The sequence below is a fragment of the Calypte anna genome, chromosome 19, assembly GCF_003957555.1.
Source record: "Calypte anna isolate BGI_N300 chromosome 19, bCalAnn1_v1.p, whole genome shotgun sequence".
Classification (NCBI taxonomy): domain Eukaryota; kingdom Metazoa; phylum Chordata; class Aves; order Apodiformes; family Trochilidae; genus Calypte; species Calypte anna.
This window is the reverse complement of record NC_044264.1, coordinates 6,772,943-6,792,852: the sequence shown is the minus strand read 5'-3', so window position 1 is coordinate 6,792,852 and position 19,910 is coordinate 6,772,943. Positions and strand designations below refer to the sequence as shown.

Here is a 19,910-nt window from a genome sequence, read left to right as displayed (position 1 = left end):
TCTGACCATATAATGGTGTTTTAATCCTGCTTATGTTCTCTGTCTGTTGTTGAACCCTTACTTCCAGCTCTGTCCATGCTGTTGGAAAGATGCATGCTAAGCAGATGCAGTGTTCCAGATCATGGGATAATTGGTGACCTGTGAAATAGTCAAATGGTCATTTCTGTTCTCTTCCTTGCATGGTGGCTGCCAAAATAATCCTATACTGTCATGACCAGAAATGTCCAGGTCTTCTTGCTGGATGTTAATAATTTGGAACTTTTTTATGCATGCCCAAGACTTCCATTTCAATGCAAATAAAGTTATCCTGGCTGCTATCAAACTTTCTTTTCATTATTTCCCACGAGGAGAAGGAAATCCAGCAAAGATAAAAATAGGGTGACTGGTGCTCCATGCTTCAGGTGTGAACTGCACTACTAGCTTTGAGTGAGTGTTACTTACAGAATATGTGAACCTAATCAAGACCTGTAAGTTCTTGAAACTTTATTAGTATTAATGTGACCAGGTCTCTGAAAAGCAAACATTATGCCTGCTTTATCTGAAGTTTGGTGGTGTTGGCAGTGGTGTTTGAGAAACCTTCAGCTTCATGAGGAAGATCACTTCTTGTTCTCCTGAGTGTCATGACTTTGTCCATGTTTATGAGCAGAACTTGGAGCAGTTTGTGTTGAGAAATAATCCTGATGCTGCTGGAATAGTGGAGAGAGGTCATGGTATTTCTTATAACCATTCTTCAGGAAATGAAGCCTGAATGGAGTCTTCAGCGAAGAGTAAACTTTGATCCTGGAGTTGCACTGGGGAGGACCTTGAAGCAGGTGGCAGCTCTTGGCTTGTTTTGTGGGTTTGTTTTTTTTTTATTATGTATAAGGTAGAGGCTTGCAGCACTGAGTTCCAGGTGTCTCCTCCTGCAGTGTTTTGGATCAGCTGTGAACAGAAGTGTGTAATTTGGGTGCAGTAAAACTGTTCCAAAGAACGGAATTTGTAAATGATGCAACTTACTCTGTTTCTCAATGGGGTGCTTGTCGTGCAAGGACAGGGAGGTTGGTTTCCTGGTTTGTTTTAGTTGCGGCTGCCACTGAGGCCCTGCTGAAGGAAGCCAGGGAGCCTTGTTCTTTATGAAGCTGGTAGAACAGCTGTAGCTCTATCCATCATCAGGATAAAAGGCATAGAAGAGCCAAAAGGCTTCTTCCTTTATCTAACTGGCAGACATAACCATCCTTCATTATAGGCCTGTCATTGAGTCCTGGCAAGTTAATTAGAAGATTTCTGAGAAGGAAAAATATTTTTGCCTGCATTTTTTTTGCAGGGTTACTATTTCCCCTTCACAGAAAAAAAAAACCAAACCAAACCAAAACAACTAAGTCAAATTGCTGAACACATCTGATATCAAAGACAAGTCATCCAGGAAAGCTTAGCCAGACACCAGTTTCTTTTCCAGACACCAGTACCCCAGCCTCATAGCTGGCTGTAGCCTGGTGGGTCCAGAGTGTGCTTTCAGCAGCATCAAAGTGCCTTTGACGCAAGATGGCCACCAGGAATGCCGTGTGTAAATACATGCCAGGTTGCTTGTAACTGATTCCTTTGAGAGCTGTGGCCCAGTTTGTATTGGAGAAGGTGCCATTCCTTTGAGCAGTTGTTGACTTATTTATTGAGGTCAGCAAAGTGAAGAGTAATTACAGGATTTAGACTAACAACAGGCATCTGATGTATGAGAGCTTCAGAGTGTGAAATTGAAAAGCTAAGTGGCTTCATGCTATTGTTTGCTTGATAAAAACTTGTGATATACAGATGACTCTTGAAGATTTTTTATTTCATCATAGCCATTTAAATTTTATATAAGGGAGGCTTTGCGTATTGTTCTGACCATGTGAGCTAGTCTTAAGTTTACAAGAGCAAGTCTTGACAGCACAAGTAAATCTGATATGAATTTCAGGAGTTGTTACTTAAATTTTATAGAAAAACCATGTGACTGGTATTAAGTAAAGTAGCTTCATATCAATGTAGTGTCTTTTGAATAGGTGGTGATCAACATCTTTAATTTTTAAGAGTACCAGTTGGTCTTCCAGGTGCTTGTATAGATACTAACCTTGAAAGCCAGACTCTTTGTCTTAAATTTTGTCTTTAATTAATTAAGTCTTTGTCTTAAATTCAAAAACATGCATGTACAGCTGAGCAGACCTGATGTGGGTCATACCAAACCTTCCAGGTAAAATAGCACTGCCCACCACTCCTGCCTGTGATGACAAAACGGGAAACTTTCTGAAAGGAAGGTTCAGTGAAATTGTACAGAATGATACAACTGATTGGTGTGTAGTTGAAAGGAGATGTGTTGTAACTGAAGATAAAGTTGGTGCTCTACAATTCCAGGTCCTGTTGGCAGCAAATACACAGGGCTGAAGATCTGCATGCTAATGAACCTGTGAAAGATAGGGAGAAAGCAGCCGGGGTGCTCCTGCCAAAGTGCTCGTTCTTACCTTGCTTGTGAAGATTAATTATCTTGTTCAGATTTAAAAATTGGTTTCTCTTATGCTTACAGGAAAAGGTTGAAGAATGTGGTCATAACTAGTCAATTAAAACGGCATTCTTTAGTGCTTCCCTGGCTTTATGCTAAGACCCAGGAAATGCTCCCTGCTTGCAGAGAGGCCAGCAGTGCAGGAACAGCATTCATCTGTCTTTGTTAATGCAGCGAGCTGCCTTGATGAACAGTTCATTAACCAGCAGAAGCAGAATCAGTCTTTTAATACACTTGCTGGAGCAGTTATGCCCTGACAGTGAGTAAAAAAAAAAACCAAAACTCAGGAGGCTAGTCTGAGAGCTAAAACCTTGCTGCTGGACTGAAACTAATCTTTCCCCCTCCTTCCACAGGCCTGTGGGTAGCAGCATTCATTAAAATGCTTCTCTAAGCTGTCGTTGAAGAGCACCGCGCTTGTTGAGCAGATAGTTCAAACATAACAAATGGGATGATAGTGCATACACTTGAGAAGAAACCTGTTCTGACTCTTCTAGGCAGCTCTCAGGATTCACCCTGATATTAATTGTTTCACTATAAAATGCAGAAGGTCGAGGTAACAGTTAAAACAAATAACCGGAGGCGCCTGGCAGCGCGTGGGTCCCTGGCACACGTGTGTTGGAATGGGGCAGACGTGTTCCCAACAGTTCAGGCACGTTCGCCGGTAGCTTCAGAGGGCTGAAATTCGCTATGAACAAATCAAAGTCTGTGGGTTTTTGTTTTGGTTTTTTTTTTTTTTTCCCCTAGGGTGCTGGGAAGGGAGGAGGGAATGGGCCAGATGAATCTGTACTCATTGTAGCTGCAGATCTAAGAACTCAGTTGCTAGCAGAAGGAAAACCTGATCTGTTGCAGGATCCACCTCAGGATTTACGCTGCAGCGAGCACACAGGGATCATCTGTTACTCTCCCCTTTCCACCCCACTTCCATTCTTCTATTAGCAAGAGGTTAGTTTGGGGCAGGGAGAAGTTACTGCTGAAACATTGTAGACATCATGTAAAGCAGCCAGTAGTTGAGGCTCTGGTCCTTTAGTCTAGAGCCTGATCTCTTGTTCATCCAATCCTCCAGGAAATGAGAAACATAAGCTGCAGGTATGTTTGTGCATGTATGCAGAGCACTGCACTTCTGGAGCGCCTGGAACACGGAGGCCTCTGAAACCCTGCACTCCTCAAAATGGCTGCCAGATGTGTTGGCTCTACTGAATTCCCTGGAGCCTGACACCAGAAATGCTGAGGTTATTACCAGTTTGGTTTCTTGCTGTGTTCTTCCTTCAGTTTTCCAGGCACAGTGTTGCAAGATCGAGTGTGACCCGGGATGGCTGCGGTACCTGCAGAGGCTTTTCTGCCGGCATGCTGGCGCGCTCAGGGCAAGGCTCGCCGGGACTCTGTTTAAACAAAGGAAGCATGTTTGTTTTTACAGCTCAAGCCTTGGAGCCTGGGCTGGATCCTGTGCCATTTCCCTGTGCTTAGAAGCAAGAATCTCGAGGAAGACAGCCTCTCCCTTTGCAAAGCACAGCTCTTAGTGGCCAGCAAGTGTACATCCTATTCCTTCTGGTCTGACAGTGCTTCTTAAAGCTTAACTTGGATTTGGGTTGATATTTGTCTGTATGTGCAGCAGACAGTATAGAGACTCCTAAAGTGAATGGCAGCCTGGCTGCCCGTGCTCACATGGCTTCTTGGAACAGTCTTATGGGCTCCTTGGTCACTTTGTGACCTAGTCAGTCCCAGCTGGATCCTTCAACCTGTTTCCCAGTTAGTGAGAAATGGAGTTTCAAGGTCCTGTGATGGTGCATCATTAAGTGTTCTGCATAAGAGAGCAGGCTTGCTCTGCAGCTCTCTAATATCAGCAGGCAGAACTTTCACAACTCTATCTTAAAGCCCTGTTTGTGTGCTAACTAGCTGTTTATCTTGACAGCATGTACACTTTTCCTGCAAGTCAGCAGTTTGCTGAAATAACAAATCTTAATGATAACAAAAGAGGTGTTGGAAAGTACTTGAGCTAGTAGTAGGATCTGTAAGAAAAATGCATCATCTAACATATGCTGTTCTGCCTTTAGTTGAGGAAAAGTCTTCCTCAAAATAGTTCTCCTTACTCCTTCATCTAATTTGCTTTGGTTTATTTCTAGCATCAAGATGTGAATGTCATTTTGATGTGATACAGCTTTTATAGTAAGAGCAGATCCATATGAGTAGGATGCATCTTGTGCTTCATAGCCAAGGCAAGCTGTACATGGTGACACTTCACAATATTTGGGTTTTCTTAAGATAGAAAGTGGTTTCCACCATTAAGTAAGAGTGCTGGGGAATGGAGCATGTGGGGAGCAGTGGGTTGATTTCATGTCAGCTTTCTCAGTTAGACTCTGCAATTTCAAGGGATGGAAGTGCCTAATACGTGATAGTGCTTGCTGCACAGGAATCTGTGTAGTCCTACATGGAGTAATTGGGTTATTTAAGGAGGTGTTGGTGTTAGGCAGGAGGTGTATGTATTACACACAAGTGCATCTTCAGTTTCTTTTTGCTGTTCAATTCCAAGACACTCCTCTGAACCTGTGGAGTGTGCTGCATCATGGAGATGAGCTGGGTGTTGTGGCAGAGCACCTGCTTAGAGGTGTCTTGTTAAGTGAATGTACGGAGGAGCAAAACTGGGGAGCATCACCATATGGAAAAGGAGAAAGTGCCTGGGAGCAGAACCTGCAGAGCTTCCCTGGCTTGGGCTGTGTGTGTGTGTGCAAAGAAGCCTTCCAGCAATAAGAGTAAAGCATTGCTTTGTGTTTTTCTTACAGCAACCCTCCGCTCAGCGAGGAAATGCTGCCTCCAGGGGAGTGGATGTGCCACCGCTGCACTGTACGCCGCAAGGTAAAGCCTCTCTAACAGATATGGTCCCTGCCCTTCCAACTCTCCATTTGAAATGTGTAAACTCTGTGTTTTATACCTTCCTCTCCCCTTAACGTGTACATATTTATCACTAGAGTTGCTCTTTGTGCTCACAGTTGCGAAGGGCTTTGTTAGGATGAAGCTTAAAGAAAACTAAGGAATCTTGATGGGACCCTCCTGGTATTTTTAACCTGGCTATGAGGAACTAGAACTCAAGTGCCTGATATGCTCTTGTCAAGCTGTGCCTTGTAAACTGTTTTCCTTCTGGGAAGGAGGGAGATTGGAGGCACAAAGAGAGTGGGAATGGCTTCCATGCTTGAGGAGCCGAGCTGTCTAGAGGAGAAACAGGAGTTGCATTAATGCAGCTTTGGCATCGGGGCTGTGATTCTGGTTAATGTGTGTTTTTTAGAAGTGTGACTTTGCAGCAGTTGCACATCAGCGGAGGGTGAAATCACAGTGAGTTATGATTTCCTGGGCTGCTGAACAGGATGGGGAGGAGATGATTGGGCAAGATTGTGGCTTGTCTCTTTTTTTTTTCCCTTGATGCTCTTTCTCCAGGAAGCTGTCTTGCCCAATGTAAACATCTTATTGCTGTGACTATGTAAGACTGCATAGCAGAGGGTTTAATAGCTGCACCAAATTATCTAGCAACTGTTCCCTTGAAGTGACACCCAAAACAGATTGGACGAAAACTCTGTACTCAGCCTTTTGTTCCTGAAACGATTGCCTTGTTATGTTCTGCCATCTGCCAACAGTAAAAATGAAGGTTGCCAATTTAAAAAATAGTATTGAAATCAATAAAGAGAGGAGAGATGGTAAGAAAAAAATCCCCAAGTTTTCTGCATTAAAAAATTCCTGACAACACCTTGCTCTGTTTACAGACCATTTTAGTGTTAGAGTTAGGCTGGTTCATCCATATGGATGGTGGTGTCAGGCACTGGAGCAGTGCACAGTTGCTTGTCCTAGGCCATGCAGCAGCCCCCTCTGCTGCTATATGTATCTCGTGGTGATTGCAATACATTGTTTTCCTCTGCTGCAGTTCTCCTTGTCCACCCTGTTCTGAGATTCCTGTTGTCAAGGGATAGCAGATTGTTGTTTGTATGTTGTGTGTGTATTCTCAAGTTGACCTTCTCATTCTGTAATGGGTTTGGATGCACTAATGGGTTAGTGGATGGCATTTACAATGCATGGTCTATGTGGAGTTTCTCAGTGTTGGCAAGCAAAGTACATAAAGTTGTCTGATTTGTCGAGTATTTTGGACTAGATTTGATGAAACATTGTCCTGATCTAAACTCGTATGGCTCTCCTGAAAGGCGAGAGATGCTGATTTTCTCCCCATCAGCTGTTTTGTCATCTGTACATTTGCTGCAATCAAATGTTTTTTGTGAGGTCAAGGCTTTAATGACTTCATTCACAGGAGAAGTCGTAGTAAGTGGCCCAAGCCTTTTCAGATGCTGTTTGTCTTTGATTGCATATTTGTCAAGGTTGATGTGCTTTGTTTGTGGCCTCCATGATAAGCCTGCCTATTCATGTCGTGCAGAAGCGAGAACAGAAGAAAGAGCTGGGGCAGGTAAATGGATTGGTGGACAAATCTGGGAAAAGGACCACCTCCCCCACCAGTGACGCGGACCTGTTGGACAGGTCTAGCAGCAGCATCAGGGCTAATGCGCATGCCAGGATCTTGGAAAGGAGAGCAAGCCGGCCTGGCACTCCCACATCCAATGCCAGCACCGAGACCCCCAACTCAGAGCAGAATGATGTCGATGAGGACATAATTGACGTGGATGATGACTCTGCCATTGCAGAAATGGACTGTGGGCAGCCCCAGCTGAAGCGACCCTTTGAGCTTCTTATTGCTGCTGCCATGGAAAGGAACCCAACGCAGTTCCAGTTGCCGAATGAACTGACCTGCACCACAGCACTTCCAGGTGAGCAGTGGCTTCTCTAGTGTTGGTGAAGATGCCCAGAGTTGCATTGTCCTCCCATCTTGCCTTTTTTCCCTCTTGACTCCTTGGTAGTTGTGGCTCCAGTGATGCTCACTGCTGAAAGCAGAAGGTACAGATGTACTCCTGGTCCTCCTCCAGCTGTCCAACAGCAGGTGGCCTTTCAGGTTTGAGCTGTGAGGACACTGCTGCTACACACCATGCCCCCATCAGCACTTTTGGTAGAGGCTTGCTGTTGACACCTTAGTCTAGATCATCAGTCTGAAGAAAAAAATTCCAGTTGCCAAAATACTTGATTTTGATTTATGGTACAGCAATCTAGTTACACACCAATATTCTCCTGTATAGGCTGTCACTGAGATGAAGTATAAAATATGTCTGCCTTTAAAACAGCCTCTGCCACTTAAGCCTAGATTCAGTGGCTGACAGGAGTTCCTTAAGCAGCTCTCTACCTTTTGTTTGCCTCTGCCTGAGCTGATTTCATGTGGGTAACCTGGAGCCTTTTAAAATTTACTTTCAGGTACTAGTAAGAGGAGGAGGAAGGAAGAAACCACAGGAAAGAATGTCAAGAAAGCACAACACGAGTTAGACCACAACGGTTTGGTTCCCTTGCCCGTGAAAGTCTGCTTCACATGCAACAGGTACTTGACTCTTCCAAGGATGCTGTTCAGTGTAGCTGCACCTTCCACAGGAACAAAGTTCTTGCTGAAATGAGTAGATGATCTGACCTCTAAACAAGTTGGAGAATAATCATCTTTGCTAAATAACAGATGTTTAACTGTGGCAAGTGCAGGTGTAGCTTCTGCAGCCTTGTATGTCTGTAGAAGGTTTAAAAATGTAGCCTGAAGAGAGTGAGCTAACTTGTCCTCACTGGTTTTCTACTAAGAAAAATTTTGAAGTGATGATGGTTTAGAAAACAGTTGTTAATTTATGGTTCATGAAGGAAGTATGTGAGGAGGTGACCTTTAGGAAATAGAAATCTACTGAGATATAAGCCCAAGGCAAATAAGGAAAATTGTGCTGAAATAGTAAATCTCATAACTAGTACAAAATACTGCTGATTTTTACAACTGCATAAAGAAATGCACAGATAAAAATCCCAGTTCAAAATGTCAGTGGAAATGAAAAGCTTTATTTTGGGAACCCAGTTAAAGTGAGTTTTTGAAATTGGACTGGTGACTTAAGTGGGCTTCTGTGGAGAGGAGCTGATGACTATTTCATAGAGCAAAGACCTCTTGAAAGCCTAGGGTATTTTATATAGTGGCATTCTAGAGCCTTAGACTTGTTTTCACAACATCTTGTAATAAAAGTCCCAGCTTCACACAAGATACATCTGAGCAAAATTGTAATAACCTAAATCACAAGGTTATGAAGGTCAATCATAAGATTAAGAACTAATGCACAAGGCAGCTTGAAAAGTTTCTAATATCAATCTGACAGTTGCTTAGAGCTTTCCAGCAAGGGCCTCTCTTCCTGCCAGTCGACCTTGTCTACACTGAGGAACTCTTGTGTGCATGGGCAAATCCTTTTGCCTTGAGTGGGTCTTGTGGAAGGAGCCTAATTTTAGATGCAAAGTAACATGATGTAGGGAAGTTGGTGGGGAAAAATAAACTAGTTAGCTGAGCTTGCCTGCTTGTTCACTTAAACTCTATATTCTGCCTGGGAAATAAGATATGGCTCTCTCATTGTAGGAGTTGCAGAGTGGCACCTCTAATCCAGTGTGATTATTGCCCACTCCTGTTCCACATGGATTGTCTGGAGCCACCGCTTACTGCCATGCCTCTGGGTAGATGGATGTGCCCAAATCACATAGAACACGTGGTGGTAAGCAGGACTATGATTGCAGTATGGTAACCGGATGCTGGAGTGGAACCTGGCAGGTCCATTAAAGGACAAAGTACAACAAATGTAAAACAGCTTCTGAGCTCTTACTGCTCCCTGTAACGCTTGTAAAGCTCCTGCTGCAAGCAACGCACTCTCCAAAGGAATATGATGCTGCTATCTGCAATAAAATATAAAGATGGGGGAACTCCTTCCTGTAACTGAAGCTGACAGCTCAGATTGTGGCTCACTGACAGCTTGTCTAGTTTTCAGACTGGACTCCTTAAGATCTATATGAGCTTCCAGAACTGTGATACAAAGCAGCACAGTGCTACAAATAGGGGAAGTAATTCTTTGCATGCTTAACCCAAAAAACCTTTTCATTCCAAGAGGGAGTTTTCATTTGTGGAAAAGCTGTGTACTTGAGACTAAATACTCAGGAAAAGGGGGCTGAAACAAAGGGCATGTGCCCAGACAAACTGCTTCTGAGAGCATTGGTGCTGCTTAGTTGGCCTCTAAATGGTTTTCTGTTCATCTACAGCAATGTGCCCTGTATCAGAAATGGTTAGTGCTGCAGGAAACAAATAGTCTAAAGCTGAGCTGGTGCTGTACTGCCAGTGCTACAAGGCATTATGAAAGTCTTAGGGTACATTAGAGTGACCTGCAGATCCCTAACTCCTGTGGCATTATCTGATCACCCAGCTGAACCAGAAGAACTTGACCCTGAGTAATCGGTGCCGAGTATTTGACCGGTTCCAGGACACCATTTCTCAGCATGTTGTCAAAGTGGATTTCTTAAACCGAATCCATAAGAAATATCCTCCGAATCGCAGAGTTCTTCAATCAGTAAAGAGAAAAGGTTTGAAGGTATGTGTCAACAAGTAGGTGTTGGTGAAAATCCCCGTGTATGTATTCCCGTTTGGAAGGGAAGCCAGCAGGCCCCATAGGGATAACCTCTTGGGGCAGCAGGAAGAGGGTGGGGTCTGAAAGAATGTGTTGGTGAGAGGTCTGGGAGTCAGCAGTTACTTTTCACTAGGTCCAGGATTAAAGAAGCTCTTTTTCTAACAGTTATAAGGCTCAGCTGTTAGAAATCTAGCTCAAGCATGGAAAGTGCATAGCAAAACCTCCTGAGGTTGGCCCTATGGTTGTAATCAGGGCTGTTGCATATTCTGTGTTAAACCCTGAATGCTGTTCGCTGCCAGATGCCTGAAGAATGCCATTACAGGTTTCCCTTCTTGCTTGGCCTTTTTTGCAGGACTTCTTTTATGCCATAGCCACCACATTGTGCTGAAGTCATGCCTGACCTAAGGGAATAAAACTTCATTTCAGTGTAGCTGCATCAATTTAAAGTCCTCAGTCCTCGAAACTTCTAATGTATTGTCTGCAGGGGTCCTTTGGGTCAGGAAGCAGCAAACACGAAGCATAGTGTTGGTTAGGCACTTTCTTTAACTAGTCATTCTTGAGTAATTGTTCTCATGTGTGATTTTCTTTCTCTACAATGTAGGTTCCTGATGCTATAAAGTCCCAATACCGGCTTCCACCCCCGTTACTTACGCCTGCAGCAATTAGAGATGGCGAGCTGATCTGTAACGGGATCCCTGAGGAACCCTTGCAGAAGCACCTTTTGAACACTGAGCACTTAGCCAGCCAGACAGAACAACAGGAGGTAAATGAAGTCAAATGCTTGGACTCTGTAGTTGCTTTGGTACAAAGATCCTCTTCCATTTCAGTCATGATCAGAACAGTTGTCTAGGAAACCAGTCTCAAAATCATGTCTGAAGGTGATAGCTTGTCTTGTCTCTGACACCCTTGCCCATTAAAACTTTCAGCTTCCTAGGTAAAATGCAAAACTCCTCATTTGACACTTCAGGGAAGTGGTGAAATAGTCTTCTGGCCTTAAAAATGGAGTTGAGGGCTTTTGTCTAGATGTCATTTTTATTTCCTTTGATTATGTAAGGCTGCTCTCTGACATGTTTATTTGTACAGCATGTCATCACTGGGCAGCTTTTTATTGCTGATAGAATTTGACTTTTAAATCAAGGTCAAATGAGTGTTTTAAATTTGTATGAAACTTCTTGCCAGATTCCACAATGCAAAGGCATGTTGCCTTGCAGTCAGTCATATAGTGAGTCCTTCTGGGTTTTTCTCTGTGACAGGTGCACATTCAGCAAGGAGCCTAAAACTTCAGATAAAACTTCTGGTCTTCCTCTATCTTGAGCAAAATAAAAGGTGCTTTGCCAGGTGACTCCCTATAGTGTGAGGCAGATCAGCATTTCTTTCCAGCATGCTATAGAGTAAATTGTAGGATTTGGTTTGGATAGAAGCCTGGATTAGTGAAAGATGTGTTTGTAACTAGTTGAAGAGTTGCAACACTTAACAGGTGAAGTGAAGGAAAAGTTTGGGAGTGAGGAAGTGCACCTGCTGCCTTCTCCCTCCTTTAATCTCAGCTCCTCTGTGTACTGTCCCCAGCATGGAGATCAGCCTAATTTTGGTTGCACTTTTGTACTTCTGGACAAAGTTTTCTCCTGATTCTAGATGAGCATCAAAGCAGATGGTGTAGTTCCAGGCTGCGTCAGAGCGGTCAGCAGCACAGTGAGGCAGCTGAATTTCTTCCAGCTGGGTGAAGGATGGAGTAACTGTTGAGGTTTGGAGCGCTGTCTGCCCCTGGAGCTAACCTGCACTTTCTTCTTCCTCCCAGTGGCTCTGTAGTGTTGTTGCACTCCAATGCAGCATATTGAAACATTTATCTGCTAAGCAGATGACTTCGCTTTGGGACTCTGAACAAACAGAGAAGGCTGATATTAAGCCTGTTATTGTGGCAGACGGCTCACTCGCCAACCCTTACCAGGCAGCTGACAAGGCACCCACACCTTCCCTCTATTCCATGTCATCCTGCACCTCAGGGATTACCACACAGAATTCCTTGAGCTCCTCACAATCCCAGCAGACTTTGTCACAGGAAGATGTCAACTGCAGCTCTTGTATAGATAAATCCAAGAAAGTGTCTTCTTGCGGGACTTCGAACGGGCCGACAGCCTCTGACATTAAAGTAAATGGTCCTCATTTCTATGGTGTTTCATCCGAATCTTCAGCACAGTTGACTGACTCCCAGAGGCTAATGGGATCTGGGAACACGATACCTGTTTTGTCTCATCGGCAAACGTGGCCTCGGCCCCTCACCCCCCCAGCGACTTGTGGACTTCTGAATCACACCATTGGAACCATTGTCAAAACAGAGAACGTAGCAGGGCCTGTTTCTTGTGCACAAAGGGGTTCTGTGCCAGTCACGAGTACACCCTCATCCATATCAAGCTCCTGTGCCAGTCTGGAGACCACCAGCACTTTGCAAAGAAAGAATGTGCAGACACAGATCGGACCCTCGCTGACAGCAGACCTGCGATCGATGGGCTCTCCTCTGGCTGCCACCAGGGCTCTCACCCCTCCGCAGGCTGCAGGAGATGGCATCTCTGCTGTTGGGTCCACAAACAGATTCTGTTCACCAGCACCACCTTCAGGTATGTGCCCAACAGCTGATCTTGGCCCCCCGGGGCTGAGAAAGCAAAATATTATTTTGAACCTCAGGGCTTCAGCAGTGTGCCCTCATTTACCTGGGAACTGGGATTTCTGTGGAGAGCTAGGAGAAGTTTCTTAGGTCTCATCTGTCTTAGGGCCCTTCATGGGAGCCACAGGATATATTTTTTGTTATCTGCCTATACCTGAGAGGGGAGCTCTGTCCTGAGAAGCGGGATTGTAGATGAATTTGATTCTGCAAAGCAGAAGTAGTTGTGAATTTAAGAAGTCTTCAGCTGCACAGCCTTGACGTTGGAGAAGTGAGGACTAGGGCAGCTGTAGTGTGCTTTGTCTGTTGTCTGCCAGGCTGTTCATACAGGGGAGTTATGGACAAGATAAATCATCTCTGTCCTGAGTTGCACCCAGAAGCCTTGCTATTAAAGTCTAAATACCTATTCTTCAGTAAAAACCCATGGAATCTAAGATGTTAAGACATTGAAGTCAGAGTAACTGCCTGTAATTCGTATTTAGCTAGAATAAGCTTTCACTTGGACCATTTACCTTCTCCCTTACTCCATACCAGCTCAACACTCAAATTATTAAACCTTTTGTGCAGGCTGGGTTGAAGCAGTCGCTGAGAAGCATTTGACAGAGCTGTCTGTCACTTGCAGTTCCTAGCAGCTCAGTGGCAGGCTGGCATTGAGTGGTTCAGATCTAGTGATTGCAGTCAACAGAGGCAATGTCTTTTTATTATTTTTTTTTTATTATTCCTTAATGAGTAACTTCTGAGCATTACCTCATATTTGAAAGTAGTCCCCAGAGTACTTGGCCTCCTTGCTTATGGATGAACAAACTTGGTTACTCTGAGGCTGCTGGTTTGACTGTGCCCTGATGAGAAATGCAGTTCTGGGAGAGGTTTTGTTAGTGGAAATGAGACCATACTATAGAAAACTACTTGCTTGTGGTTTGAAGAGTGCTGCAAACTCTACATAATTTTGCAGTTGCTTAAGATGTTAAATAATTGCTTTTGGCACAAAACTCGTGTTCTACAAAATGTGGATTAAAGCATCATTTTAAAGCAGTGTCTCTTGGGAAAGGTGTAAATATTTAGACTTTCCATCTAACACGATGCAGATATATAACAAATCATAAATTACAGTGTGCAAATTTTGTTATTGAGTACAAAAATACTCATCATTCAAGGACTTATTTTTTACTTTACCCTAAGTTTCAGGCCTATGGTAGTTCTACTTCTAAGCAAACTAACTGGAGAAGATCTGGTATCAGCAGCGCATTAAGGGATTTCTGTTTTCTGGCATTTGCTGTCACCTCTTTCAGCTGCAGGGTTGCTGCTAAAGCAGTACAATTTTATTTTGTAAATAATAAAATTACTTATGACTGTCACAATCTTCCTAGACCAGGAACTGCACCCCAGACTTGTCACCAGGGTTAGGAACCTCTTGGGGACTTGTTGCTCCTCTTTCCAGTCCCTGCAGTGTGACACCACTTACAGTCTGTCATTGCTGCTCCTTCAACTGGGGAGTAGGAGCTGAATTATATAGGTGCAGAATTCCTCCCACAGCTGGAAGTGAGCAGCAGAAGCTGGCAGTTGGCTCTGTGCAGGAGGCACACACTGGTCCTTCTGTGAGGGAAAGGGAGCTCATGGACTCTAATTCAGGCCTTTTCAAAGCGTGACTGTAAGCAAAATTAGTCATTCTGAACAGCTTGGAAACGGAGTGCAGCCAGAGGGCTGGGTGCATGTCTCATGGACGTCACAGTGACATATCTTCTCTGCACCATCTTTCCCTGTAGATGGTAAGGTCAGTCCCAGCACCTTATCCATAGGAAGCGCTTTAACTCTACCCTCATCGCTCACTTCAAACTCTGCAGCTATGTTGGACCTCACCAGTTCCCTGAAAGCGTTAGTAGACGGGGGTGAGTATTTCCTTCATTGTCAGTCTCTACTAGTCCTGTGTGTTTGCTCCCCTCCAGCACTGGTCTCTGTTTGAGGAGAAGTTCCAGAGATAAGGAAAGGTTGCAGTCAGGTGAGGGTGGGGCTGGCTATACATTACCTTAAATATGTCACATGCTTCCCTACTTGTAGCGTTGCCAAGGCAGCAAAGCCAATGAAGTGTTTCTGCCTGAAGCTTTTCTGGGGAACAATCACAAAGCTATTGCAGGATCACAAAGCTATTGCATGGGCTGCTTTCCAGGTAGAATTCACATGCAGAAACCTGCAGCCCTGCCATGTTGTGGTGCTCACTGCAATCCAAAGCTGTTCCTGGCAGGCAGAAAGTCCAGCAACAATAGATCTTGCAGTCAAGCTGTCACCTGAGTTGTGATGCTCTAATGGGTCAGTTAGATTTCTGATTTATTTCTGCTTCTGTTGGTTTTCTCCTAGGCTGCCTCTTTTTCTTTATTGTTTTCCTTTTGTTGCACTTGGCAAGAAATGCCAAACCTTAGTAGAGCCACTTAGGGGGAGGTGGAGGCTGCTGAACAACAATCACCAGTAGTGCAGCAAGGCTGTTGTTAGAGACATCTGCATCTGAAGAACAGCCTTTCTGGCATTGCCAGTGTGACCCTGCTTTCTTGGGTGAACCCTGACTTCCCTGCCAGTCCATGTTCTACCTCTCTACTATCAGGAAAGGCTGTTAGAGCTCTGCTTCTTCTGCTTGCCATTTTAACAGTTGTTGAGATGGAGAAGGCTCTTGGAAGAAGGGGTTAGCCAGTCTGCTTGCTGCCAGAAGGCAGGCCTCTGTAGGGCTTTACAAATATAAATACCTCAAAGCTATCAGCAACAGATCTGTTCTAAAGCTTGTTAATAATGTTGTCAGAATTGCTCTGTGTTGTTTCATTGACCCTGCAACAAAAGCGCGTGACTCGAGAATGAGCCTGTATCAGCTTCAAAGGTGGTTACAGCTTTCCTCTGTAATGTAGGGTTAGACTTTAACTAGATAATGGAGCTTCACACGAAGTACCCAGCCTGCTATGTCCACCTCTGCAGACCTGTTGATTCTGAACCAAAATGGCAGATTTTCAACTTACCGGTCTTTGTTCCCCTAAACTTTGACTTTCTGCCTCATTTATAGCTCTGGGGCCACCACTGGTGCTCTCCTCCCATGCTGCTCACAGGAGATGATATAAAATAATAGATCACCCCTGTTTAAGATTCTTGATACTGCAACATTTTTCAAGTCTCTGCTGTTGAAGCAAATGGCAAGTTTGAAAGTGGGACAGTTAAATCCACTGCAGCTCAGATTGCACCCTTTCCATGAATAACTCACTAATTGCTTTTTGTTTATTAACAGAGATTGAGATAAATATGCTGGATGAGCAGCTGATCAAGTTTCTGGCCTTGCAGAGAATACATCAGCTCTTTCCTTCCAAAGCTCAGTCTCTAGTGAGCAGTGTCAGTTCCCATCAGCAATCTCCTGTGGGAAACCACACTGAAGGTAAGAGCAGCCCCAGAATAGTTGGTTTATGTTGATCCATAGCTTTTTGGCACTCCCTTGCCTATTCATTGAAGATCTCCCTCTTCTTCTAGTATGTCTGATGCTGCCTTTCACATTTCTTTCCTCTTCTCTTCTACTCTGGATACCCAATGGCCAGACACTCCTTCAGGTCCCTTTAATAAAAATTTTACAAATTATGGCAATGAAAACATTTTCAGTAACTTCTGATTTTCTGCTGGAAATCTTTAGTGAAGTTGTGGGATTTTTTTCCTATAATAAGCAAGAGTTGGGAAGGTTTAGCTGTTTGTTGGGTTTTCTTTGTCCTCACCTTTGAGATGGGCAAGAGAAATATGTGAGCTCCTGCTCTCTATTTCTGGAAAAGTTGCTTGTAAGACTAGCACATGAAAAGTGGGAACTGGGCCACAGAATATATGTGTGACGTTGAGAATAATGTCACTGTCAAGCTGAAACACTAAATGCGACTGATGCAAATAATGGAAAACAACCCTCATTTCTGTTGGAAATCTCCAGATTCCAGAGTTCTACATTGGCTTTGTTTGTGGTCATGGGTACCCGCACACCAACACCTAAAGCTGCAGGAGGAAGACTTCGTGTTCCTCTGCATGCTGCCAGCCCATTTAATCCTCTTTCAAGAACCAGCTGGGCAGCCTTGTGCTGGGAGCAGGTTTCTGCTCCCATTCTGCTAGGGCTTGGTGGTAAATATCCAAGATAAGACCTTTAGAAGCCTGCTAGCAGTCAGTAACCTTCTGAAACTGCTTGCCTGCTGTAGCATCACAGCATTCTCCAAATGCTTTGTCAATCTTCTTCTGAAGGCTGCTGTAGGGCACAGCACCAGGCTGTGAGATGAGCTGCATTCCTGTGCTGGTCAACACACCAGTTCTGGAAATTCTTCAGCAGCCTGCCTTTCAGAAGGCAGATTGATGCTGTCTTAACCCATTACCCTTTTGAGGCAGGAAGGAGGCATCCAGCTGACTGTTTAGCATTGCTGATGAATTTTAGGTCCAAAGCCTTTAGTGAGCCCTGTTGAGTCATACAGTCGGAAGGACTTGTGCAGGGCAGCTGGGCAGAGGTGGATGCTCATGGACGCTCAGCTGGATTGAGTGCTGCACATCCAGGGGTGCCACTTGGTGTGGCTGATGTTCTTGATGTAGGTGGCTCTGCAAACAATGTCTTGTAATCCTCGCCTTCTGTTCCTTGATTTTGCACTCTTGATGTAAAACTGTCATGGAGATGCAGTATCAGGAGGGGCCTAAACTCTGCCTTTTAAGGGGGCTTATCCCTTAAAAACAGCTGCTGAAATCCTGGTGAGGCCTGTGTGGTCCAGAGTTTGATGTCTGTTCCACAGGAGATGGTTTTCTGTCCAGTTAATGTGGGCATGTGAGGATGTTTGATTTGAGCTTGGCTGCCAGGGAGCTGATCTGCCAGCTCCATTGTCCAGTGTACCATAGGGACCAATCTGAGGGTAAATCCCCTGTTCAGGGAACCGGGGTGGTCAAGTGGTCCCTGGACAAGCCCTCTTCAGCCCCTGTGGTTTTTTTCTTACAGCTCCACTAGAAGTGAAATTGCAGCTGTTAAGTTGGTTACATTCCCCAGTACCTTTTATTTTGTTTTGTTTAAGTGGCACTTTGACAATACTCAGCTCTTTGATTACCTGAAGTGGAAGAGATTAAGAAAGAAGCTAGTGGTAGGAGGCTCATGTTTTCCTCAGTCTGGCTCCATTGTGTACCCTCAGTATTAATGTTCCCCCAGCTGCATGGCTTGGTGTGGGTTACTGAGCAGTTTTCTCTGATGACTGGCAAAAAAAGATGTTTAATGAACAAACATTTGTCGAGGGTTGAGAACCAGAGTTTAGGCCAAAGCTGACTTCATCTTCCTTAGGATCTGTGCTTTCTGGGGACACGGGGGTCAAGCAGCATTTGTAGCTGATAACATTGTTCAAGTAATTTCATTTTATCTTGCAGCGCAAAGAAAGGAAGTGCAAGCCCGGGCGGTGTTCTATCCTCTGATGGGCTTGGGGGGTGCAGTCAATATGTGCTATCGAACCCTCTACATTGGGACAGGTGAGTAGCTTTTTCCTGCCCTGACCTTTTAGAATCAGGGTGGTGTTCTCCCTGAGGAAAACACTCCTGCACTGGACGTTTGAACTGGGATTCTTCACTAGCAGGAAAGGTGGAAATTACCCCCCCTGCTTGAAGCTGTGTGAGGTTGCATCTTTGTAACCTGACTGTCCTGGAGATCAGTGGCTGATGGGGAGAAGAGTTTAAATTTTTTTGCAGGTTTCACATCATTCTCCTTACATTTCCCCGGTGCTCTGGGTAGAACCGGTAACGGTGAAATGCTCTTCAGCCTTCATGGAGCTGTTTGCCTTCCCTTCCCCCACTGAAACTTTGTTCTGTGGCTTATCACAGCATTATTCATGCAGTCCTGGGAGCCTGGACAAAGGCAGTTGCTCCCCTGTTGTTTTGCTAATTGAAGTTTAATTCTGCCTGTTGTTCTCTGCTGCCTGACAGTTTTTTTTCTGAAATGAACTGAAAGTGTTTTGTCCTACCCATTAACAGGAGCTGATATGGATGTGTGCCTTACAAGCTATGGTCACTGTAACTATGTGTCTGGCAAACATGCCTGCATATTCTACGATGAGGTGAGTGCTTGACTGTTGTGGGGTTTTTTTTTTTAAGTATATTTTTATTATTTGGCATGCATGGCAGTGGGAGCTGGAGATGCAGGCAGCAGGTTGTCTTTGTGTGGTGCTCCTTTGTGGACTACAAAGTAGGAGCCAGGGCTGTGAATGGTTTCACTCCAGTGAAGGCTGTGTCAGCATTTTCTGTCAAACCCTTTTCTGGAGCACAGAGCTCTGCCAGCATGATTTCTCTGAGCTAACTGCCTGTGGACAAAGACTGACCACAAGTAAGCACTGCTACTGCTGGTGGCTAGGGAAAGGAAGAGTCAAAAATGGTTTGATACTTTTTGATCCATCTGCATTGTTAAAAGTTAAACTTTACATGTCAACATGTAATCTCAGCTGGAGCAGAGCAGGGAGCTGCTCTGAGTCTCTTGCTTTCAGGTGTCATGGTGGTGCAAAGTGTTTGTGCCATCATACTCTGTAAAAATTATTTAACTAAAATTTCAGTTAAGCCCTCGACATAAACAGAGGTCTGCAGTTGCTCCTTAACTACAGTCCAGAGATTAGTTTTTTCTTAAAGTAAATACACCTTCTATTGGTCTGCTAATAGAAGTGCTGCTGGAGATGTTTCTTAGCCTGGAAACAGGCTTTGACGCAAGATCGTGTCTTTTATATCACCATTTGTCAACCAGCTTCTGAAGCAGGATCCAGGATTAACCACAGCCAGCTTTGGCTGTTCCTCCAGTGCACTACAAGCTACAGAACACATTTGGTAATGGGATCCAGACCTTAAATCTGTGTTGAAGCTTCTTCTCACAGTGGTCAGTCCAAAATCAGGCTCTAGGCACTGAACTACTGTACTCCAGCAGGCATTCTGTGTCTCTAGAGGGAAAATTCCCCCTCCTTAACTCTGTCTGCTCTTTCTGCTTCTGGATGTTGGCAGCTTGTGCTTGGCCTTAGTCTCTGCAGTCTCACAGGTTACTCAAAAATTTACTCCCTCATGCATGAGTTTTTGTGACTCAACTAAAGCTCTCTCTTCCCTGGGGGACAAGGTCTTCAGCCCTCAGATGATTCCTGATATCTCCTTCTCTCTGTCAACATCCTCTGCAAAGCTCAGTTGAGCGTGAGGCTGCTTGTGTAATGCTGTAATGTCACTGAAACAT

At 44.5% G+C, this 19,910-nt stretch overlaps 1 protein-coding gene across 1 annotated transcript in view; it reads left to right on the top strand.

The window, feature by feature from the left end:
* PHF12 (PHD finger protein 12) overlaps positions 1 to 19,910 on the top strand; it is a 32,119-nt gene that overhangs the window by 9,800 nt on the left and 2,409 nt on the right. Inside the window, exons 3-13 of the mRNA XM_030462313.1 lie at positions 5,287 to 5,359; positions 6,918 to 7,305; positions 7,841 to 7,961; positions 9,012 to 9,144; positions 9,844 to 10,008; positions 10,646 to 10,807; positions 11,840 to 12,656; positions 14,464 to 14,586; positions 15,960 to 16,103; positions 18,086 to 18,184; positions 18,683 to 18,765. Of these exons, the coding sequence (XP_030318173.1) occupies positions 5,287 to 5,359; positions 6,918 to 7,305; positions 7,841 to 7,961; positions 9,012 to 9,144; positions 9,844 to 10,008; positions 10,646 to 10,807; positions 11,840 to 12,656; positions 14,464 to 14,586; positions 15,960 to 16,103; positions 18,086 to 18,184; positions 18,683 to 18,765 (2,308 nt within the window). The remainder of the gene's footprint in view (positions 1 to 5,286; positions 5,360 to 6,917; positions 7,306 to 7,840; positions 7,962 to 9,011; positions 9,145 to 9,843; positions 10,009 to 10,645; positions 10,808 to 11,839; positions 12,657 to 14,463; positions 14,587 to 15,959; positions 16,104 to 18,085; positions 18,185 to 18,682; positions 18,766 to 19,910) is intronic.